Source organism: Argentina silus (assembly GCF_951799395.1).
Source record: "Argentina silus genome assembly, chromosome: 3".
NCBI classification, from domain to species: Eukaryota; Metazoa; Chordata; class Actinopteri; order Argentiniformes; family Argentinidae; genus Argentina; species Argentina silus.
In genome coordinates, this window is record NC_139657.1 from 7,071,807 (window position 1) to 7,094,979 (window position 23,173).

Sequence of the window (23,173 nt, forward strand, 5' to 3'; positions counted from 1 at the left end):
AGAATTAATAAAGATCCCTTGGTAATCAATAATCTCATGAGTCAGTCAGGTCATGAGACAGGTTTATCTCAGCCAAAGTACACCACAACAAATCTGTACACAAACTTCAGTTTATTTATTAGTTTGTTGAGTTTGTCCACAGGATCAGTGACAAATAATTTCCATATTCCATTCTATTTGAAGAGCACTGGAAAGCATTCACTTTCAGAACAAACAATTCTTTACTTTTATCTGTAGTACATAAAGACAAAATGTTCCTTACCTTCCAAGTTATAAATAATTTCTTCCGTCGATTATGTTGATTTGAAAATGTAGATAGTAAATAGTAATAAAAAGCAATTTATGCATGGCAGTTTCTGTCATATTTAATGTACCTAAGTCCCTGCCTGATGAAGGTCTCTGACTGAAACGTTGCAACTATTAAAACGTATTACACTTGCAAGCAGAGACGGTGTGCGGGAGCGTCTTTTTCCTACTCTACATGTATCTATGTCTCAAAAGGAAAATGATGTCAAGTTTAAAATAACCTTAACTGTTACATTTCTTCCCTTTTACTAATGTCAAACTTGTTTAAGTGAATATCAGCTGTTCATTTAATAATTCAGAATGGCAATGATATTGTTTAATTATATACCTATGCGTAGGCTTCAGTTTGCGAGACAAATATTTTTTACGACGATGTACAAAAAAATAAGCATTTTAGTTAAAATCACAGGTGGACAATACACACATCTATAAAGACTTGTTGACTGGACGGTATAGGCAAACAATAGCTGTGCTTCTATCCTTGGCTCAGTCAATGCTTCTGAGGACAAATGTTCACAAAAAATCTTCACAAATGGTAGAAAACATAATCGACAAAACAATTATACAGAATACAAAACATGAAAAGCCAGTTCATCATCATCAGAATCATTTCTAGGCATTTACATAAAAAAACAACAATACAAAAGACACTGCTGTTACGTTACGTTAGTGATGTGCGACTTGGCAACGCTTGTCCTACAATGCCTTTTTTGTGTAGTTTTATTTGTTTTTATCCGTGCAAGTGTGCCCCAGCTCCACAGTAATAGTTGGGGAAAGAAGGAGGGGTTGGATGAAGTGGACAGTCTTTTTTCCATGAGAGGTAGTGTCTTGTAAGATGCACCCCTGGATGGCTGCTGGCCTTATCTGACGAGGTGAAAGGTAAGCCAGTACATGACTATGGGCTGGGCAGCTGCGATGGACATGGTCAGGTACATCCTCAGCTGGTTCCTCGCCCCACGGACCAACACGCCCTCTGCTGCTGCCTCTGACAGGAGCTTCAGTCTCAACGTGCGGATCTGAGGAGGAAAGGGAACAGGTAGAGGGATCAAAAGTCAAGCTCATGAGTCCTCAGAGTTCAATAAAAACAGAGGGAGCACTCGCCTAAAAAACGTGATTTGCAAAGGATGTGCCATGAATGATATTAGGTAAAATAGACATTAGGCAAATCACCATGGATTCAGCCACGCCTGCTACTCACCATGAAGACAAAGATAGATACGCAGCACCACAGCAACGTAAGGTAATATCCTGTCCGGCCAAAGAGTAACCCTGCCACGACCCCCACAATCATCCTACAAGACAGAAGGTAATCAACCATAGTTCAATCGAGTAGAATAGAAAGTAGAGTTCAATAAAGTAGAATCTCCCTGTGCTGGAGAAATCAGTCTTCTTTATTTTTCCATCTCAGAGGGCATTATTCCTTAAAGCCACAATTCCGGAATTGGCGAAACGTCAAATTGGCTGTCCCGCCACTTGGGGCTTCGCCATAAAACGAAACTTTCAAGGGCAGTCGCACAGCTAAACTGTCTCTGTGGTTACTTTTACTGAAGCCATATTTTCCTTGTTGTTCACCTACAGTGGCAGGACAGCCACTTCGCTGCGTCAGCAATTCTGGATTGCTTTAAGGCTATTGGAAAGACAGAAAATCTAAAACTATGTGTGTGTAATACCAATACCAAGAGAGATCTCATCTTTACCCAACATATTTGTATCCGGAGAAAGCAACCAGGTCTATGGTGGTGAGGTCTGTGTTGACGGTGACCAGGTAGAGGCTGAGGAGAACGGCCAGCACCTCCATGATGAGCCACACCAGGGCAGAGCTGGCTTGCATGCCTAAGATCTCAGGGGAAAACCTGAAGGGAGGGAAGACATAAAGAGAGAGAGAGGCTGGGGTTAGGATGGAGACAGATTACAGGATATACAGTATCTACTCTGTAGATGTGCAGTAAATCCTCCAGGCAGAGATTAATGCGTCGGTGCCTTTACCTGTTCTGCGTTCCCAGTGCTAACCCCGCCACCAGGACGTATGTGATGAAACCCATTGCTGTCAGGGAAAGCAGAAGTGAGACTATTCAGATGCCGTTATTTGGTTACAGTTGATAGTTACACAAGGACAATGAGAGTTGGTCAGATTCATTTTTTTTTTTTTTGTAGTGAAGCTAGAAGTCTTGACCAAACATTACCTGGAATGTACAAGTCAGGGGCATTGATGTCAAAACGTGGTGCCACTGGCGTATCCTGCTGATAGCTCACCTCCCAGCTCTAAACAAAAGCAAAAAAAAAAGAAGCAATGTCTATATTTCTGTGATTGCAATCCTCAGGCATAATAACAGATGTTGTATATGATAATCAGGCAATGATACTGGTTGGTAAAATAGCTCTACGAGCATTATGTATTCAACACAATGCAAAAAACAGATGGGTGACCATGACGACACATGACACAGCAGTGGTACCTCGTGCATGTAGGGGAACACTAGCAGGCCCAGTTTCTTCCCCACGTAAACAGTGTCCACCGCAAAGTAATACTTCAGCTTGGAGATGGGGATGAAGCGATCCAACTGTAGATTCAATATACAAAACATTAAGAAAACATTATGAAGTTAATTAAATACAGCCACCAAATAGGCTTCTCATACTCTTTGTACAGTTGCTTAATTCACAACATTTGTCTGGGTTTAATCCATAGATAGACACACAAATGGAATTAGCCTGATATCCCAATCACCAATCCATGCTTTCCCAAACCAATATGTAAATCATCATCTAAAATTCCATCAAGTTCAAACATCTAGCATATAGACATTTGAATTTGTGAAAATGTTTTGTGATATAATGTTTACTTTAAGGCGTTTTAAGGGATAACATCAATACAACAGGTTTTTCAATTGAATGCAATTGTGATATGGACATTTCTCCCAAGTATGTATGTATTTTAACATTATAATTTGTACCTAAAGTAATGACATTCATCCATGGACATCATATGTCACAGAGGTGGTTAAGTGACCACATTTGCATGATGTCTGACACATTGAAACATGGGTTGTCTCTCCACTGACAATGCAACCAGCACTCATCATTATAACATTTTTTACTATCACCACCTCCAAGGCACCTTACATTTTTGTCCACCATCTCTTTGCCCTGGCTGGCCAGGCTGCTCCCATAGGCCATGGCGAGGTTGGACATGGGGTCTGATAGGAGGGTCTGGCTGGGGTAGCCCATGGGCCCGGCATCCTGCCCCCTGTACCCAGCCGGCTGTGCCCCGGCGCTGGTGTCGTCAAACAGCTGGCCAGGGTCTGTCCCGTCAACGGCCATATTCCTCATCCTCATGTTGGGCTCTGTCATTCAAGGAGAGGATAGTCAGTGGTTAGAAGAGTGAGAGGAACAAAAACTGTACTGCAAGTGCCGTGGAAGCAAGCCGTGCAGCATGGTTAGTGAGGAGTGTGAAATAAGGCAGTCTAACCATCATTTAACTTTGATTCTAGCTGGTTAAACAAGCTTCAGATTGAACTCAGGCACCAATAGAACTCATCAGCCATAGCAAAAACCCATGTCCAAAAAAGTAGCATCTATTCCAATTAACAGTTGCAGTCTAACAATGAAATGGAACATAACATGGCAAAGTTGACATACTCTGTAGGCCATTATTAAGAATAGGACCACCTCTTGAGGTCTCCTAAGTACTCACTGAGTTATGAGAAATTGTATAGTGTGAATCAGTATCTTGATAACTAGCTATTATTCAAATGTGTACAATTATTAATGTGCATCACTCAACATTTTCCAGCATTTATGAGCTGTTTCCTACTGTGAGAAGCTTGATAACTACCGCCCTGGTCTGTTTCCTGAGCAGTCCAGGCAGTTAGCCAGCCATCAGATGCAAATATAATTGCTAATTCAAGAGAAAGCCCAGTGTTGGTGAAGCTTCTCTGAAAATGTATTTAACTAGATTACCAATTATTGTACAAGGAAATAAGTTGAAATACATTAAAGCTACCCTTGAGAGAAAAATAGTTTGTCGAACTAAAGCTACTTTGAAGTTGTAGTGAGTTCACTACATCTAAACTACATCCAACACAGTTACTGAAAGATGACCAGTACATGTGACACAAAGCATGTGACTGAAATGCTCTGAAATCGCTGGGAAAGAAGAAAAACGGTGAGGTGGAGCAACGTGGGGAGACCGGAGGCAGTGAGAGAAGAAAAAGATGGGAAATTAAAGTTCAAAGGCTGGAATAGTAGTTTAATTCCAATGGGTTTTTGTTTTTATTTTAGTGTAGTGCCAGTCATTTACTACACCGCTACATGGCAAAAAATCTCAGCTAATTACAGGAAACACTAGTAGGATTTAAATGTAGTTTAACCACCATCAAGCTACTGCAAAATGCAGCACTGAGAAAGCCTATTTAGGCCACCTTTTTACATCTAGGCCATTGTGAAGCTTGTCATCGAGGTATTAATTCTATTTCTATATGGTGCCACATTGCCCACAAGCGTCTCTGCTTTCACTGGTTTAAGAATCGGCTAGCAGGCACTGGGCGGAGGCTGAGCTAAAAATAATCTTACCGACTACAGTTTGACATAACACGAGGTCGATTTAGCAGGATTCAGAATTTAGATTACTGCTCAGCTAGATATACCGTGCAATATTATGATCCATATACGATCATTAAGGGCAGGTCAATGAATGGCTGACGCAGCCATGATTAGACATAGCAAACGACGTACTACTAGTAAATGTAGCCCAACAAGGAGGGCAGGAGACTGGCCTGGCATAGGTCACTTTGCGTATCGTCACACAGATACAATTGGTAGGGTGTTCAATAAAAAAATGTTGACCAATGGCTAAAATAAATGTCCACTGTGTAGATAATCCTCTAAAGAGGATCGCATTACAAAGCCTTTTACTTGTAATTCCGACCTTATTTAGATTTGTGTGAAACAACTTTGAAGAAGTAAATGTACATTTAGACTACATGTAAATACTCAAGTTGCTGCGAGTGCGTGACAGTGACACCGCTCTGCTCAGTGCTTGTTATCTTATGTACACGAAATCCGACTTTTTGGATAAAATGTTAATATGTTAACAAAAAACACTTAACGATTCACAACATGAAGGATCATACTGTTTTGGTAAAATGTATATACAAGGGGAGGCTGACTGATTCTAATGTTCTTGAATGAAGCTAGGTAGCTAACCAAACCTCCGGCTAAACCCGTTCATTAGCTTGTATTGGTAACCACACATATGATCACCCTTCCGCAACTAGCTAGAAAAACAAGCGTTAACGAGTTGCATGACTTGGGCTTCATGCGCGATCAGTTAGACAGTCCGGTAGCTGCATCAGTAACTAGCAAGGCTAGCATGCCGGCTAGCGTTCGTTAGCGACATTGAAATATTGACTATTATTTTGATAAATTTGACATACGTAACTTACGCTGTCTGAACCCACTTTGGGCTGCTGTGTAATCCATTTGAACAAATATATATTTATCTAACTAACACAGTAGTGTTCAGTATATAAAAAGGGTCCAGGAAGAGAAAATCATTCAAGTTATAGCAGCCTGCTGCTTTCTTGTTCGAGAAAGTGTACCGTCAAGCTTTTGTGACATCCAGCCAATGAGAGCTTCAAAAAAAATAGGCGAAGGCGTTCCAATTAGACACTCCACCAATAGAAACCACGGGAGTGTGCGCGTGTGTGTGGGGGTATGGTAGGGTTTGTTTCCTGCTATGTCCTTGTCTCCGTTATCTTTAGATTAGTATGATAAAAAAAACAATGTCACTCAGCAAGGATGTTCATTTTAAGGGCACTTTTTAGGGCACTTTTTAAACAACAAAAACGATTACAGTATATCATTTTTGACTGTAGAAAACTGCAAAGCTTCTAAATGTCATTGTTTTGATTACACCTCAGGAAGGCACTAGGCAGTGTATCATGCTTGAGCAGAAGGCTAGGCTAAATAATAAGACGTAATGACATTTCAAATATCAGTTTATTCATCAGGCATCCTGTACCTTAAAAAAACATTTACATATACATCTGACACATTTTACAATTATGCACAGAATGTCCAGCATTTTTTTTTTATTCATTACAATAATGTTGACTGATCACATCTTCACATCTAGGTTTTGATTAAGGGTGCTTTCACACCTGTGGTTCGTTTGCGATGTCCGAATCAGGGTTGCAATTATTATTTTCTTGCATTTTTTATTTGGTTCGGTTAGGTTTCACAAATCTCCAGCGAACCGAACTTGTAAACAGAAGCCATGTGGTCGCGCAGGTCGTTCACTTATTGGACAGGAATCTGCCGGGTTGTTCCAAAACCTAGCGAGTCGGGATCTTTTCGTTTCTATTCAAAACATTTTTATCAACAACAAAGCCATTGAAAAAGCAGCTGAATATGAGCGCCAGCGCTTGTCCAGGCTGCGTGCAGTAAATAATCTGTTTCTCTACAGCATTAATCGTAAACGTGTTGCCAACAGATATTCATACGCTATGCTCTCCTAACGACAACATATGTTTGCAGCAGTAATGCATATCGTGTTTGTGTTTTTTCCTGGGAAAAGGCCGGACCAAGTAGGGTTGTGTTGTCACTCGAAAATAACCGCACCACGGTTCACTTGGAAGAGGACCGAGACTAAAAAATGTTGGCGAACCACAGTCCGATTGTTTGGTGCAGATGGGGTGTTCACACCTGTCCAAATGATCTGAACTTAGCAAAAATGTCGTTACGTCCGCACAAATCGAGCTAGGTGTGAAAGCTTGACAAATAAAGTATTCTCTAGATGTGATGTCCGTTCATACAAACAAAAGTTGTTCTAGAAACCAGAATTGCTGATCATATCAACTCAACATAAAGTTATGTCTGTCTTGTGTCAAACTGTTTTACCCAGCAGAGGGCAGTACTGTCTTAAGTTAATTTTGAGTTGAGTTGCTGCCTGTGAGTTCAATAGGAGGACACAGAAAGAAGAAATCTACCCATCTGCAATCAACAATGTTGAGATGAGTTACACTGAAATCAATTGAATCAAGAGGCAAATGTTGGGTTTGACTTGCTTATCTTACAGTATCACACAGCATGACTATAGAGATCTTATCCAGAAAAGCTTGGTACTTGATGTCCAATTCTTTGTCTTTAGTGAAGGGGGTGATTGCCCTTTGTCGATACCTTTATAAACTGAAGGAACCTTCCTGCCTTGCTAGTTGACCTGGAACTTTATGACTGGCAGCCATAATAAAGACTGTTCGAAATAAAGGACACACAAAGGCAGGAGCTTCAAATATCCATTCCTACCACCTTAAACCAAGGCTGCATGGATGTAACATTTGCAGAGGCTTTTGGGGAAATTTTGCCACACAATGCTTGCACCGATAATTACACATTTTGACAGGTTAAAATACTGCTGTTATGTTCCGTTACATGTTTATTAAGCCAATTGTATGCCCACTGTAGCATCACTGTGTTGTTATTAGAAATGTTGGTAAATTACTAAATCCATTAAAAAGTGAACAAGGACAGTCGCATTCATTTTAGCGCTGCTCTTTCCTTGCGACCTTTCCTCCAATCCATACCTTGAACTCTGTTTTCAAATGAGGTCAAGGAAAACTCGCAAGGTAAGGAAAAAATCTTTAAAAGTATTTGAAAGCAGCCACAATTTGCACCCTGGCTGGACTACATACAGGGGTTTCCTCTAGGAGTAGTAGCTGAGTAGTAAAAACAGAAGCACTGCATTGGCCTGCCTTACTCTGTCACACCATAGCCATGTTAGCCCTTCAGAGAGGATGGCACGGGAGGGGATTTTTTTTTTTTTTTCCAGTCCTAGATAATCGGCTATTCCCAATCTACCCCCAATCCCGTTATAACCTAAAATCCAGACTCCTTTTGGATTTAATGAAAATTCCTCACTGTATATATTCTGTAATCCATAGCGTGCATTTTATAGCATGTCCTGGTCCTATTCAAGATACCGCTTCTTCTCTACTTTGAGCTCTGCTGCTGCTGTCGTGTGTGGAACCGGAAATTGGCCTAGGCCTATGACATTAATCTCAGTCTCACAATAGATAGATTAAATGTTGGTCTATTCACTTAATACAATTTAACAACGGTGTATTTCAGAACCATGATCAGTAGGCTTCAACCACTCTGGTCTGGATGTGTTATTCGCTGCTGATCAAACCCTCGTAACTTCAGTTTAGGCTACTACAGTAGGCTAACCCTAACCCAATGAAATGGTCATGTAACTTGCATGAAGGGCATAGATATCGAAATTAATCAGTCCATTAAGCACATGTTATTCACTCACATGCACATTATGTTGTCTTGTCATCAGTGCACAGCATCCTGTGCCCCACGGTTGGGTAGATTTATAAACTCAAAGCTCACTTATCAGCGTAGCATAATGTTACATTTTGGGGGCTAATGAACGCAACGTAACGTAATGATAACCTGGATTTCATTTCAGTGTGACCACTTAGAGACTGTTACAGTAAGAGTAGTTGTTTAAATTCATGTAGGCTACAAGCAGGTTTAGTGGACAACAAACACTGCTCTCTCTTCTCCAGTTAAGGAAAAGTACCTTTGCATCAGCAGCGCGGGAGGCGGGACAGACAGCAGACCAACGAACCAGCGAGGTGAATCATTGCTCGCTTTGTGATCGGCAGCCACAACATAATGAGGGCGTTTGTACATGCAAATGCAGTGGATTGAAACACGTAAATTAAAAGCTGTTAATGAAGTTGAAAAAGGAGTCGGCCAAAAATGATTTAGAAGCCGGCTATTTGGCGGACGACACTGCCCCTAGTGAAAAACTCTGCCGCGTAAAGGAAGCGATTGCGGGAAGGTAGTCCCCCAGTCTGACAACCTTTGACTCAATCCGCCTCGTGGTAGCCACACACCACTCCTACATCTTCCTCGTGGGAGCAGTTGTGCTTTCCCAATTTTGCTCGTTTGCACTCCAGTAACGTCCTCTCTGTGCCCTCACACTCCACGTCATCCAGCAGGATACTGAGGCCGCTTCCTGCGCCCAGCTCTGCCCGCTTAGCCACCAGCAGGGCGACAGGGAAACCTAGCTGACGGCACACCACTGCTGCTGCTTTAGTGTTAAACAGGTCATCACATACAGTGCCCCACTCCCCTCGCACAAAAATCTCCACCCGCCCGCGGTCCGACAGCTTCTCTGAGCTGACAAGTCGCACCGAGCCAGCCCGAGACTTCCGGCGCCGCTGCTTCCCTGGCTTGGAGCCCCTGCCCCTCTTGTGGACCTGGTTACCTGTTAATGGGTCCATCTTGTCACCTTGACCATTCTGGAGCTTCTCCTGGGCCTTGGGCAGGGTGAAGTTAGGCTTCTGTGTCTTAGAAGTGGGCTTAGGTGCTGGTGTCCAGTACATGGGCCTGGGTGTGGTCTGAGGTCGTTTGGTGGTAACCCCCAACAGTAAGGGTTTGACTGTGGTGGGTGGTAGGCGGGTCATGGGTTGTACAGTGGGAGGAGAGGGCCTCCTGCCTCCTGTTGTGTAGAGGGCCTTGGGCTTCGGGGTAACAGTGGGCCTGGTGTAGGATGGGGAGGTTTTACGCCGTGGAGGAGTGGTGGCATAACCTGGCCTGGCTGTCGTAGCCTGCCTCCATGAAGTGGTCAGGGCAGGTTTAGTGGTGCCGACCGGCCTCCGTAGCAGTCGGACTGAGGTAGGATTGAAGGATGTTGTTGCAGGTCTAACTGTGGCCCTTGTGGTTGGGCTCGGAGATCTGCGAGTAGGTCGTGTTATAGCGTGTGTTGTTTTCAGAGTAGTGCGGAGTGTGGTAGCTGTTGTCCTTGCCGTGGTTGGCACAGCAGTGGTGGTGGTTGGTTTCTTGTTGATCACAAACTCTGTAGAGAGGAAGGAAGTTAGTCAGAATATCCTTGTAACTGACCAAGATGAGCCTGCATTGGTGCTATGACTCAAAATGCCTGCAAGCATAAAGCAATGTGTTTTTGTTTGTGGTGTCACTTACCCTCCTTTGGGTGGAAGTGAATCAGCTTGCCCTTTATCTTGACAAGAGTGGGCTTGAAGCTGCATTTGCCTGGGGGAGCTCTCCTAGATGGTGATAGAAATTCATGAAACAATCCAGAGCTGCCTGTATGACACATGCTTCATAAAGCCTAATTTGCTCAAAATGGCACATCCTTCCATCCTTGGAATCTGACTTTAATCTAAAGTAACAGCTAGTTCCTATATTCCCCCCAGCAGTTGGTACATTGTTGCCCTTATTTCATACCTGGATGGATCCACTATCTTATAGACGACCCCTGCTCTGGCTGTGGCACTGGCAGCCCCCGTGGCCAAAAAGAACAGCTCTCCTAGGAAACAGAGACAAGATCTACAGTAAGGCCAGTAAAGCTGCATTATGCAGCACTTCCACAGTTGAATGAAGACAGTTTATTTTTAACCCCTTTCAACCCAAATTATCTTTGAAGTCAGGCATAGCAGTTTGCTTTTGAGACTGAACGTAAGCTAAATTGAGGCGTTAAAAAAACCTGTTACATGCTCTTAGTGCAGGCAAGCCATTTTGGTGAGTGAGTTTATGAGTATACCCTAATGGCATTTTCATGTAAGGATCTTTCCCCCAAAAAACAAAAACACCAAGGTGTTGTCAAGGTTACCTGCCTCGTCTTCAGCAAAGGAGATTATGTACTTGTAATAGCTGTTGATGAGTTTGGGGAATCGACATGTCTGGTCTCTACCCATGCAGATCTCCTTGTACTCCCACTTCCCCGTGCTTTGGTTCTCTTTGAGTGACATCAGGCGCCTAGGTAAACACAGAGTCAATTAGAAAAAGATGTCGACGTTGTGTCTCTGAAAGCTGTTTTGAGGGTGGCAAATTGTAATGACATTCAGTTCTTGTACTTGTATATTTTTGAGAAATGTAATAGAAATTATGTTTATATTTCTTTAATAAGAGTTGTGTCATTATGTCTAGGCATAACACTCAACAAAACAAATTCAGTATGTTGCAATACAGTATATACAGTAGTATGTACAGTCTCATTGACTCATTTATGTTTGATACAGTAAATATGTTATTTAAAAACACACACCCACTCATGAAATCTCCAAATATGTAGAGTCCATTCAAATTGGGCATTTGGCAGCCGCGATATATGTAGCCTCCAGTGACTGACTTGCCCAGTTTGTGGGGGTATGCAAAAATAGGCAGGATGTCATCTGAGGAGACAAAACACAACATTTTCTTCACATCCATTGTACACTGGACACTAAGCTGGCAAGAGTTTAACACCAGCAATATGAGGGAGGGATTAGGAAGAAAAGGCAAACACACATAGAACCCATGTGCTCATAGAGGATAGATAATTGTGGAGTTGTATACATGGGGGAGTAGTAGTAGTAAAACATGGGGGATAATCTACAGTTGGCATAAATGTAAAACAATTTAAGTCAACTCATGTTGATGTCACCAAGTTGAGACTTGAGTCACTCCACAAGTTGAAACACCCCCACCTGTGCCATCAAATTGCTAGCTTTTTGGTGGCGTGGTGGTTGCGGGTAAACATCAGGTATTTTGTTGACGATCACATGTGTTGGCAATACAGAGGACGCAGGTTTCGAGACTCGGGTGAGCTCGGAGTGCAAGAAAGCAGTACTGTTTGCGGTAACGTGACGCCTGTTATATTGACTTAAGACAAAAAAATGACTCAAACCTTTTATGTGAGTTGACAACGACCAGAATGTCATCACCAAGTGACAACTGATACTTCACAGGGATTCATCTCTCCAGCACTACCAAACCCCGCTGGAGGAGGTGCACTCACCCAGAGAGGAGTTACGGCACATCTTGTTGTCATAGCAAGAGAATCCTTCCTTGGCTCTCCACCCATAGTTGCCCCCCTTATCGATGATGTCCACCTCTTCAAACTTGTTCTGCCCCACGTCCCCGCAAAACATACGACCACGCCCTCGCCTTGTGATGGGGTCCCCCCGGTCGATGGAGCAGCGCCACATGTTACGCACTCCGTAGGCATAGATCTCAGGCAGGGACCCTTTCTCCCCCAGGAAGGGGTTATCTGATGGGATGCTGTAGGCGGTGCCGTCATCGTTGTTGTCCACATCAACGCGCAGCACCTTGCCCAGCAGAGTGGACCTACATGCATGGGATAGGGGAGGAAGAAAATAATAGTCGTTTTATTGCAATGATTTCCTTCAGAGTAGGCATGATACAATACAATGCAATGTATTTCAGTCTCCCCTTCCCTCCCCTCTTACACAGACCAGTATTTGGCCCGCAGTGTCTTGTGTAAATATTAGCCTTGGCATGGCCCAGAGCCCTCACATCCCTGGCCTCCCTGTCATTGGCTTTCAAGGAACCCTTTGCTTATCTCTCTTCCGCTGGAATGAGCTGAAAGGGATGTTTCCACCAAATACAATTCCATTCCTCCAACAATAATTTCTATAACTACTTGTACTGGATGTCGGCCTCTTCTGAGACAACCCATGACAGGGTTCTGCCTGCTCTTGGGATTGCTGTATAGGCCTACATGATATGAATGTACTGTATGTGAGGATTTAGACAACGGGTTGATCAAATCAAGCATTGTGATTGGCCGAGAAGCATTCCAGCCGTTCCGATATCCACAATATCAGCATGGCTAACTCATCACTTTCACTTGCAAAATGTATACATACTGCACGCAATAAACAGTCTCACTAGGATATTGTAGCTTTTTTAAAACTTGCTGGACCAATGCACCAATGGAAGGATTCTGACAATAATGGATAATTCATGGCTGTTTTGTCATCCTTATTCTGCTACACTCCTCAACTGAACTGGCTAGCTAGCTTTTATAAGCCAGCCAGGTAAAGATTTGTTTACTGGGTTGCCATGCCAATGATATTAGACCATGCATCCACGATATAGCACACCCTCTCTTGTGTTATTGCTTAGTATCATTAAAAGTATATAAGAACTGTACAGTATAAACCATGGGACTATATACTGTCGTATGTTTGGGCATATTCCGATTTTTTATGTCTATGTACAACCCGTTCATAGTATGTTTTAGCGTTCAGAGACCTTTTGCACATAGCAAACAGCTATTGTGGATCTACATTACTTTAACATCATGGCCATATTGGTGCAATGGGAGCAATGAATAGAAAGCTGAAAGAGCATTCTGAACAGAATGGTATTGGCAAATATTCTACCTCTGCTCATGTAGGAAAGAAAAATGTCCCTTTCAACTTCGACACTGCACAAGACTGTGGCTTTTATCACATGGCATGAAAGTGCCAGACAAACATTCTCCATAAATATTACACTTGGCCTGTCACTGCAGGTCCAACCTGGCCACTGACCAGCATGCTGTGAGGGTGGCACTTACAACCTCACTGGCACCATACGGGCACTCGGCCGTGGAGCAAAACAACAATACGTTCTTATCCCCAGACTGCCAAAAATATGAGATGTGTTTCCCAAATAAGGACTGATTTGGTCACAATATCAGTGTGTCTACAATGCTGCCATTCCACCTACATTAAACCGTAACAGCAGGTCATTTTCACCAAAATATTTTGGTCCGCTCTGAGCTGTTTCTGAATGGCCCTGCATGTGCCACTCTCTGTCTATTCTGGGCACTGCCAAACCCTGCCCTGCCAGGAGAGAAAGCTAGAGAAACCTCCAGTGCCAAGGCTAATATTTTGAGCAACTGTACAGTCTCTGTCTGCATGAATGTACACATAGCGTGGAGCTGAATGTTTGTCATGCTGTGCTAGCTCAAATGCTCAAGGGCTGAAGTCATACATGGCGATTCATCCACAAAGTGTTAGATACGCCATTGGTTAGAAAGGTCATGGTCTGAAATGTGTGTCAGGAATAGCTCTTGGGTGCTAGTTGGATTTCCTATTCTGTGTTGCATTTGAATTTGCCTGTAGACTGGTTACTGGTTATAGATTTTGGTAACACTTTCCGATAATTACTTTAACAAACTGTTGCACTTCTTTCATAAATTATTTACTAATACAAACACATGTTAACAAGGTTTACTACTGGATACTCATGTAGTTGTCAGAATGAACCAATGAAATGCAATAAAAATTAGATTTTCAGGTGGGAACAAGAATGTTATTGACATTTGTGCATGTGAAGCTTTTTTAATTTAGGGGAGAACATTCCTTGCACTTCTGTTGTGACTTCCACTGAAGGACATGTCTAATCATCTTCTTCCATCCTCCCATCATAAACAGGTGTCCAGAGATCAAGAATGGTTTGTTGTCATCATTCTTACACTGTTTGGGATGCTCTGGCCCCATGCTACTGTCAGGTAAAATGGTGTGATATCTGAATAATTCAACGGTTGCTTCTGCATTAGTCAGTGGTGAGGGACCCTGGTGGACTGCATTAATGTGCCACATAAATGTGCCATTACAGGATATTAGAGGGCAATGTGTAATTTTGGCGAAACTTGGGTGAATGATGCGTCTTGCCATACAGAGATTGTTAGGAGTTTCGAGGTGACGCCGATTTATCTTGTGATGGTGCGGCTAAAGTGACAGGTTGTTATCATTAAAAACATCATAATAGGGTGCAAAGAGGAGAGCTCATCTCAGACCGCACCTTTTGGCCAATTGACTGTTTTTAAATAATGCTGTAAAATACTTGGAAATGATTGAAACTTTTTTGTCGTACATCTGAATAGCTGTCACCAATTCACTACTTCATTCATAGGGGACAACATGTTTACTGTACACTTGTTTTTATTTGAGCTATTTTAGGAGAGCCACAGCAAAGGGATGTAGACTTCTGCAACTAGTCTTCAGTATTTTATTTTTTTTATTAATGATTGACGTTTTTCAGATGTTTCCTTTCAGTTTCCTTTCAGTAGGCTGTGTCAATCAGTGGGAACATTTTTTTATTTCGATTCCAGGGTCTAGTGTGAACAGGGGGTGTAGACTGTCTATAGGCACTGTATATATTACACATTAATTCATGATTTTCAACATGATATGGTCATATGGCCAATCAGGTACCGTAATTTCCGGACTATAAACCGCTACTTTTTTTCCCACGCTTTGAACCTCGCGGCTTAAACAATGACGCGGCTAATTTATGGATTTTTCCCGCTTTCACGAGCTTCATGCCGCCAAAAAACTGAGCAAAAAACACATGTGACGGTGCTCAGTTTTTTGGCGGCATGAAGCTTTCATTAGACCAATGAAATTGCCGAACGGGTCAAGGTGAAACAATGTAACTGTTTAGATTAAATCGAGCGCGCTCAAACTTCCCATCATTCTGATTACAGTAGTCATTTTGAAAGCCAAAACAATCGCCACCGCAATGAAGTTTGAGGATTTTAGAGGTGGACCATCGTGGTGTCTCAGATTTATGAGACGTAAAGGCCTGTCCATCAGGGTACGGACGAGTCTGTGTCAGCAGTTCCCTCCCGACTACGAGGAAAAAGTTTCAAACTTCCGCAAATTCACTGATGCAAAGATAGCGGAGCATTCCATCGGCCCGCACGACATCATAAATATGGATGAGGTCGGTAGGCTTGGTAGGCTACTGTTTACCGCTAATTTTTTATTTTTGTTACAAGCCGTGTTTCGTTAAAGCCTATTTATTTTTGTTACAAGCCGTGTTTCGTTAAAGCCTATTTATTTTTGTTACAAGCCGTGTTTCGTTAAAGCCTGTGTAAAGTTCATTTGTTTCAATGTACCGGTAGGCACCTGCGGCTTATAGACATGTGCGGCTTATTTATGTTCAAAATAATATTTTTTTTTAAATTCAGTGGGTGCGGCTTATATTCAGGTGCGCTTAATAGTCCGGAAATTACGGTAATAGAAAACACGTCAGTGGAACATGTCAGTGAAATGAGTGGTTTAATCATGCTAATACACCAATTCATCACCCACAATAAAGTACTCGTTGAGTGTAGATATTCCCCAGGGAATCAAGGGAATCATATGAGAAGGTCAGACGCTGTGAGGGTTGAGTAATACAGTTTACTACAGGAATGTGTAGATTTACTTACTTATTCTGGGAGTTTCCAAATTTGCCAAATGGGTCCCCTGCTCTTCCCCCATCACCAATAAAGATGTAGAGATAGCCATCATGCCCAAAGAGAAGCTGACCCCCATTGTGGTTGGAAGCTGGTTCCACGACTTCCAAAATAGTTCTAAAAGAAGAAAAATAATGATGACCTAACATCGTCCACTAACTAAAGTTGCACTAGCAAATGTGGATTTAGATTTTATTCAGACATTACTGTATGGTAATCATACTGCTATGATATAGATCAACCGATTCAGTTAGACAGTCCTTAGTTTTAGCATAATAGGCTTTAGCAAAATAAGCTGATGCTCATGTACATGGCGATATTTTTTCTAAATATGCCCCTGATGGTGGATACTGCTACATTCGCTCTATTCCAACTGTTTATGTTTTGCAGTATGTTTTGATTGTGCTACAATGCAGCGTAACTTTTTGCACCAGAACTGGTACCATCAGAGTTGGGGCGAATTCCTCCATCATTTCCTTCAATTCAGGAAGTGTTTTGAAACTCCAATTCAAATTCCAACGTAAAGAACACACACAGTTGAGTTGCTGACTGTTTCAAACATTATACTCAGATACCCAGATTTTGTAAATATATTGAAAAAACATCGAAAATTAATGCTGTTTTTTTTCAATTACCCAATTAAATTTATGTTCGCTATTGATGTAATTGAAAATGAAAAATGAAGTCCTAACCCTGGTAACCTTAACCATACCTTTCTGAGGAGTGGTCCAGCTGGTTCATATCATCATGGGACAGCACAAACTCGCTGACCCGGATTCTCTCCTCCCTTTTCACTGACACAGAGTAGTAAACGTAGGCCTTCCGCACCGTGGTGAAGCGTGGGTGGAGCGCTATGCACAGGAAGCCCCGCTCATCACCTGCCCAAGGTGAAGTCAGCACTGCCTGGGTCAGGTTGAGGAAGGGCCGGTCCACGCGGGACCCATTGGCCAGGTATGTCCACACGTAGCCTAGCTGCTCCGCCACAAAGAAGCGGTGCGTCCCGTCATCGGCGTGGACCATGGCGACGGGGTTTCGTAGGCCGTTGGCCACCTCCTGCAGACACAGATGTAGGCATCCCTCGGGGTCCGCCCGAACGTCTCCTAGGTTAGCATTGAGCTCGGTGTTTGATAATACGTTGGGGTAGCAGTATTCCTGGTCTTTGAGCTCCAGAAAGGAACAGAATTTATTGCGATCCTCCTCTATACCCACGGTGGCGTTGTTGTCTATTATTAGACTGAGGGTGTAGCGGCACTGGTTCCAGAACTCTGAGCAGTAGTCACCACACAGGCCTGGTAGCTCCCTCATGGGTGTGTTGGCATCCTCAGCATCGTACAGGTGGGCAGAATAGGGAGAGCACTCCTGCATGGAAAAGGAGACCTGAATATGAATGTGATAGAGCAATTGGTTCACAGACTAGTGTATTTTCTCTGGTCTGTAAGCCCACTGAGCCAAAGCCTAGGGAACTTGTGGTATTGGGACAAGACTTAAAGCGTCATGAAGTTGTGTAGCTACTTTTATGAGGTACTCTGAGGTAAGCTTCAAAACAAATGTGAGCATGTCCTCATCTCCTCCCAGCACTCACCAGCTGGTAATGGCTATTTTGGCTATAAATACTGCATGCTTAAATGCTTCTTGGAAGGTCCAATCCCTTATTATGTTGAAACCACTTAATCCACACCCATTATGAAGCTGGTGAACCATTGGGACAGTGGCCCAAAACATAGAAACCACCATCACACAATTGGTACTGAGCGAGACAAAGCTGTTTCAAAGACTAGGATTACTGACGTAAGCAGTCTGAGGCAAATTAGGTTCTGCTGAGTAATTTTTCATTTCTTCCCATCCAAAGCCAGGGTATGCTTTCTCAAAGGTGCTGTCAAACATTGTTTAGTAATTCAACATCAAAGGGAACATCAGTGGCTAAGATTGAGTTGAAATCTGTTGCAGACCGTAAATTGCTGGGTGGGATTATGTAATCACATGATTACCACTGATGTCAATGAGAACAGGGCCATCTTGAGGTGGTATGCACAGCAACGGCATATGTCTGAGGTAATAAAACTGGTAAAGGTAAAACCCTTGGCTTAACTACCCATGGCTGTTTTAAATTTATTGACTCTTTTTCTGTGAATAAGCAAAAGGGTAACAGACTTGCTAACCTCGTCCCCAGGGTATTGCGCACAGCACATATAAGCCTGGAATAACAACTACTCAAACTTGGCTTTAGGGGGGATGAATTTCCTGAATATTTGGCATCATTTGGTTTCAGTGAATCACATGACTGCAAGGCATGGCTCTGAAAATGTTTTTTTGCACAAGCACTGGGGAAACGTGCTGTGGGAGATGATTGATGTGAGGTAAAGCCAATGGCTATGCGTCTGGAGTTTTTTCAAATCGTTTTATTGGGTTTACAAAGGCCAAGTTTTAAGCATTTGGCCCATAATACCGTCCGAGCATATTGGGCAGAAGTGTATGGGAACGAGATTACAAACTGTTACGAAGCCACCTGTTAACGCTACACTCACCTAATCCAGAGGGCTAAGACTGCCTAGTGGTTCGGTAAACTAGCCTACATACAGTTGTGGTCAGAAGTTTACACTTGTAAAGAACATGTATGTCATGGCAGTCTTGAGTTTCCAATCATTTCTACAACTCTTATTTTTCTGTGATGGATTGATTGGAGCACATACTTCTTTGTCACAAAAAACATTCATGAAGTTTGGTTCTTTTATTAATTTATTATGGGTCTTCTGGAAAATTATTTATTTATTTATTTTAACAGGAGAGAAACTTTTACAGGGGGGTAGTGGGGATGAAGAGGTCTTTAGGAGGGATTCCTAACTAAACTTGCTGGCTCTGAATTTAAAAAATAATCTGAATCACAAGAGCAAATGACCAGCAGATAGGCCACCTTGGGTGAGTGATGTCTTCCTTTAGGATTATCAAGATTTGGCTCATATTGAGGGTGTGCATTTGTTCCATACTGCACATCTAGTGTTCACTGAAGCAATATAGGATTGATGTACGCCAAGCAGCTTATTTGGTTCAATTATGATGTGAAAGAATACAGAAGACAATACTTCAGTATGTAATGTATGCATAGATAGGATAGGAAAGGATATCAATCTCTGAATGTGATGTAATTTGGATATGCCATTGAGCTGTATTGAACAGTATGCCTACACACATTTATTGGTGTCTGAAAATGATTCCTCCTCCTCTGTATAAGCATCTCAAATTATATACTTTCTTTTCTAAGCCACCTCTCAAAATCATTTCATTATTCTATGCAGCCAATTCGTCCCCTATAATTTGAGGGAGCAGAAATAGGGTTAATTTCTCTTTTGTTTTTTTCGTCCCCTGATAATGCCTTCACCTTGGGCCAACTATCAAGTTTTGCTTACATTGCACATGGAGAGAATGTAATCTACTGTGAGGCTGGAACCAATACCTCTGACAGCTACAATCTGTGAAGCTTCCTCCTCATGGCTTTAGTTAATGGGGATGGCTACCAGATGTTAGGTTACAAAATGCATTTTGATACATTTAGTATAGAAACAGCTGACACACACACACACACACACACACACACACACACACACACACACACACACAATGAAAGAAAGGCAAGCACTAAAACAAGCACAAAGAGTAGGGAGAGGTGGTACATGTAGGGTTAAATCTGTGTGTTTCTTGGTTTCTGCTGTGAGTCAGTAAAGTCAACATAAATACCCTCAAAGAAACCTCTAAAACGATCCTCCGTCCAGAAGGAGTGGGCAGTAAAATGAGAGAGTGCGTGTCCACCACATCTAGGACAGCCCTTCTGAGTTCCACGTTGCCACTATCACTGTAAATATGGAGCTTCTCGGCTTGGATCATCTCTCGCTCTCTCTCTCTCTCTCTCTCTCTTTCTCTCCCTCTCTCCTCACCTCCCTCTCTTTCTCTCTCCCTCCTCGGGAAATATGATATATCCTGTTCGGTGGCCAGAGAGGAAATCAATGCTTGGCCGGTCAGTGGGCCCTCTGACAGATCATAAGCAGCCCCCTGTATCTATGATAACTGTCCCAACAAAGACCATCATTGACTATGAGTTTACCCTGGCTAAGTGGCCATGGGCATCAAGTCTCCCCAGGGCTGACCGCACGCCAAGGGCCTCTCTACCTCAGCATGGCGGACCGAGGAGCTGAGCACCACGGTTACCTTCCAGTGAATTCATAACCAAATAGAGCTGAGGACACACACGGACCGGTCCTCGCATGGTCTGCGATTCTCATCATTGGAGGGATTATTTTTTTAATTTTTTTTTTACATTGACAGCATGGTAGTGATGTTGTGGTATTGTGGTCTAGGCTTCCAAATTCACCATTGGTACAGTGATAAGTGTAATTTGTTCCAGTCTGCAACATGCATGTTTTGAAAAGACAACTCAGGATGTAATTATCATGAAGTTCACTTCATGATAATTGATAGTCATGAAAAAGATCAGTAATGAAGGGGGTTGTCACTGTGTGGAAATCAAAACAAGGTGAACTTTATATAAAACGGTATAACTGTATATACCAGCAGCAGTTTCGGTTCATAATCAATATTAAGACGGGTTGGCCACGAGTGATATCAATACTTGAATAAACACTCTATCCTGATAAAGTAGCCTCATCTTTGTACAACATTTTCAAATATATAGGAAATACTTTAAGGTATTGAAAACATGGGAATATATGCACATACAGTAAATCCTGTGTCTACTCAGACACTAACTTTATCACCGGTTCAGATCTACATTCAGTACATTGTCTCAGACACAGTAGGTAGATGACAGCCACCACCATACTAACTCTAGTGACTGACTATAACTCCAGTTTACCTGACAGAGGATGCTGCGAATGTATTTTCCACAGGTGACATAACCCGAGTAGTCAAAGTAGTCCATGATGTTGTAGAAGTGCTGAGAGATCTTTTCGTCCTTCTCCAGGTCGCAGCAACCAAACTTGGCGTACTCCTTACAGAACCCCAGTGGCTCCCGGGGCTGGAAAGGCGGTTTGTAGTCCAGACACTGTGGATGGGAGTCCCCCTGCCAGAGTTTGAGGACCAACAGCAGGACCAACCCAAGCCATCGAGATGGCAGCTGCATAGCCTCCAGACTTTGTATATGTAGATCCCTTCTCATTGCACTTGCAGTTCACCCCACCACCTCTAGGGCTCAGTTACGGAGAGAGTGATTCAGATGTCCAAAAGGTCTGTGTGGTGGTGTGGTGATCCTGGCCCCTAGATCCAGCACTGCTTTGACTAGAGAGAGTGTTCCTGTGCTTGCGCTGGACATGTGCTTGATCGGCAGCGCAACAAAAACCATACGTGCTGCAGCCGGAGAGCAAGAGGCCCTTTCATTCAGCTACAACGCTGCTTTCCACTAAGTTCCAGCTCTACTCCCTCCCTCCCTCTCGCTCACTCTCTCTCTCTCTCTCTGCACCCTCCCCCTTACTCTCCCTCTGTCCTCCCCACACACAGACACATACATTCCTTCACATTGCAGCCTGTCTATATCACCCTGCTGTAGCTAGCAAGCTACCCTCCCCCCTCTACATTCTCCGGCTTTTCTCCCTCTTTTTCCCCACTCACCTCTCCAGCCTACTCAGACAGAGAGGTGTGTGGTCAAATGAGTCAGGACGTGTGCTGGAAGAGGAGTGCAATGGATTCCCAGCTTGTTTCATATCTGAATATACAATGTTAATGATGCTCTATGCATTTATGATATACAGTTATCAAGCATTTTCTATAGGTTACTACTGTCATGAGTGACCATCTTTTTTATGAACCCCTTATAGATGAAACAAAGTAAATCTACCAATGCGCATCAATTGCAAAAGCATGACTGAGGAAAATCGCAATCAACTGAACTGAGGCCTATTAAAAAAGAAATGAGCGGTGCTTGCTCCTGAATGGTCTGTGTCCCAGATGGTACACAAATGACATCTGTCTCTCATTTGGAGCCACCCCCATGAAGTGAGCTGCCTTGGACACCACATGCTTAGCTTGAATCTGACACATTAACTGCACTGCATCTTCATTTGTCTGGAAGCAACATGATATACAGTATACTGTAAATAAACATTTTTAATTTCAATGTTTTTCTTTTAATGTTTAGTGAATTCATAATTTGGATTGGGGTGAGGTAGTTTTATAAACCCATGTTGGGTTTTCTAACCTCACTTGCTCATACCTTGGGCCAATTCCAACCAAATGATCTGACTTGCCGATTAGTTCAGTGCTTACATGTAGTTAGTTAATCCAGGGAGGCAAGAGATCGCGGGCCGAACAACAGGTGATGACCATCAGCTGCATGTGCTCACGTCCGATGCTCACGTCCGAGGTATCCACCTCCACAATGAACTGCCGCCAGAGATCCGGGAGAGTGAGAATGGGTGCCGAGGTGAAACTCTCCCTCTACCTCCGTAAGCCTGGTCCGGCTGGGGAGACAATTGGAACCTGACAGACGAGGAGGTGAGGGCATGCAATGGAGTGGCAACAGTGCTAAAAGCCCAAAAGCCCAAAAGCCCAAAAACCGCTGTACCAGCTTGCGACTGGTAGGCAAGGGCCACTCGGCAACCGCACTAATCTTGGCAGGGTTCTGAATGCTGTCTCTTGAAATTATGAAACCCAGGAGAGCCACCGTAGAGGCATGTAATTCACACTTCTCTGCTTTTACGAACAGTTGTTTGTCGAGGAGACGCTGGAGAACTTGTTGTCAGGGGAGAAGATGAGGATATCATCCAGGTAAACAATAACTAACTTATTCAACATGTCCAGGAGAGCATCATT

The 23,173-nt window shown here is 43.0% G+C and overlaps 2 protein-coding genes across 3 annotated transcripts; both read right to left on the reverse strand.

Moving 5' to 3' along the window:
* Nucleotides 1-607: 607 nt before the first annotated feature.
* On the reverse strand, nucleotides 608-5,885 carry yif1b (Yip1 interacting factor homolog B). Of its 2 annotated transcripts, none has more exons than XM_083667415.1 (8): nucleotides 5,751-5,885; nucleotides 3,430-3,650; nucleotides 2,763-2,867; nucleotides 2,490-2,568; nucleotides 2,293-2,350; nucleotides 2,004-2,159; nucleotides 1,505-1,598; nucleotides 608-1,322 (listed from the first exon to the last, which is right to left on the reverse strand). In XM_083667415.1, exons 1-8 carry the CDS (start codon nucleotides 5,785-5,787, stop codon nucleotides 1,167-1,169), a joined length of 906 nt encoding a protein of 301 aa, XP_083523541.1. In that variant the 5' UTR covers nucleotides 5,788-5,885; the 3' UTR covers nucleotides 608-1,166. The 2 variants fall into 2 exon arrangements, with proteins under 2 accessions (XP_083523541.1, XP_083523540.1); XM_083667414.1 differs by having other exon boundaries at nucleotides 5,742-5,885.
* Nucleotides 5,886-9,185: 3,300 nt separating this feature from the next.
* On the reverse strand, nucleotides 9,186-21,488 carry LOC310801634 (HHIP-like protein 1; the record flags this gene model as incomplete). The annotated part of the gene is made up of 9 exons (XM_083665701.1): nucleotides 9,186-10,177; nucleotides 10,303-10,385; nucleotides 10,567-10,648; nucleotides 10,952-11,097; nucleotides 11,387-11,513; nucleotides 12,119-12,447; nucleotides 16,331-16,474; nucleotides 17,070-17,716; nucleotides 21,222-21,488. 9 exons carry the CDS (start codon nucleotides 21,486-21,488, stop codon nucleotides 9,186-9,188), a joined length of 2,817 nt encoding a protein of 938 aa, XP_083521827.1.
* Between the last annotated feature and the right edge of the window lie 1,685 nt (nucleotides 21,489-23,173).

Bases quoted from the DNA above. Each gene is read 5' to 3' on its own strand.
- yif1b (XM_083667414.1), bottom strand. From the start codon at position 5,787: ATGGATTACACAGCAGCCCAAAGTGGGTTCAGACAGCGTAAGTTAC. The intron at 2,569-2,762 runs GTACCACTGCTG...GCTTTTGTTTAG, and splicing joins TGTTCCCCTACATGCACGAG to AGCTGGGAGGTGAGCTATCA. The intron at 1,323-1,504 runs GTGAGTAGCAGG...TTTCCTCCTCAG, and splicing joins TATCTATCTTTGTCTTCATG to ATCCGCACGTTGAGACTGAA.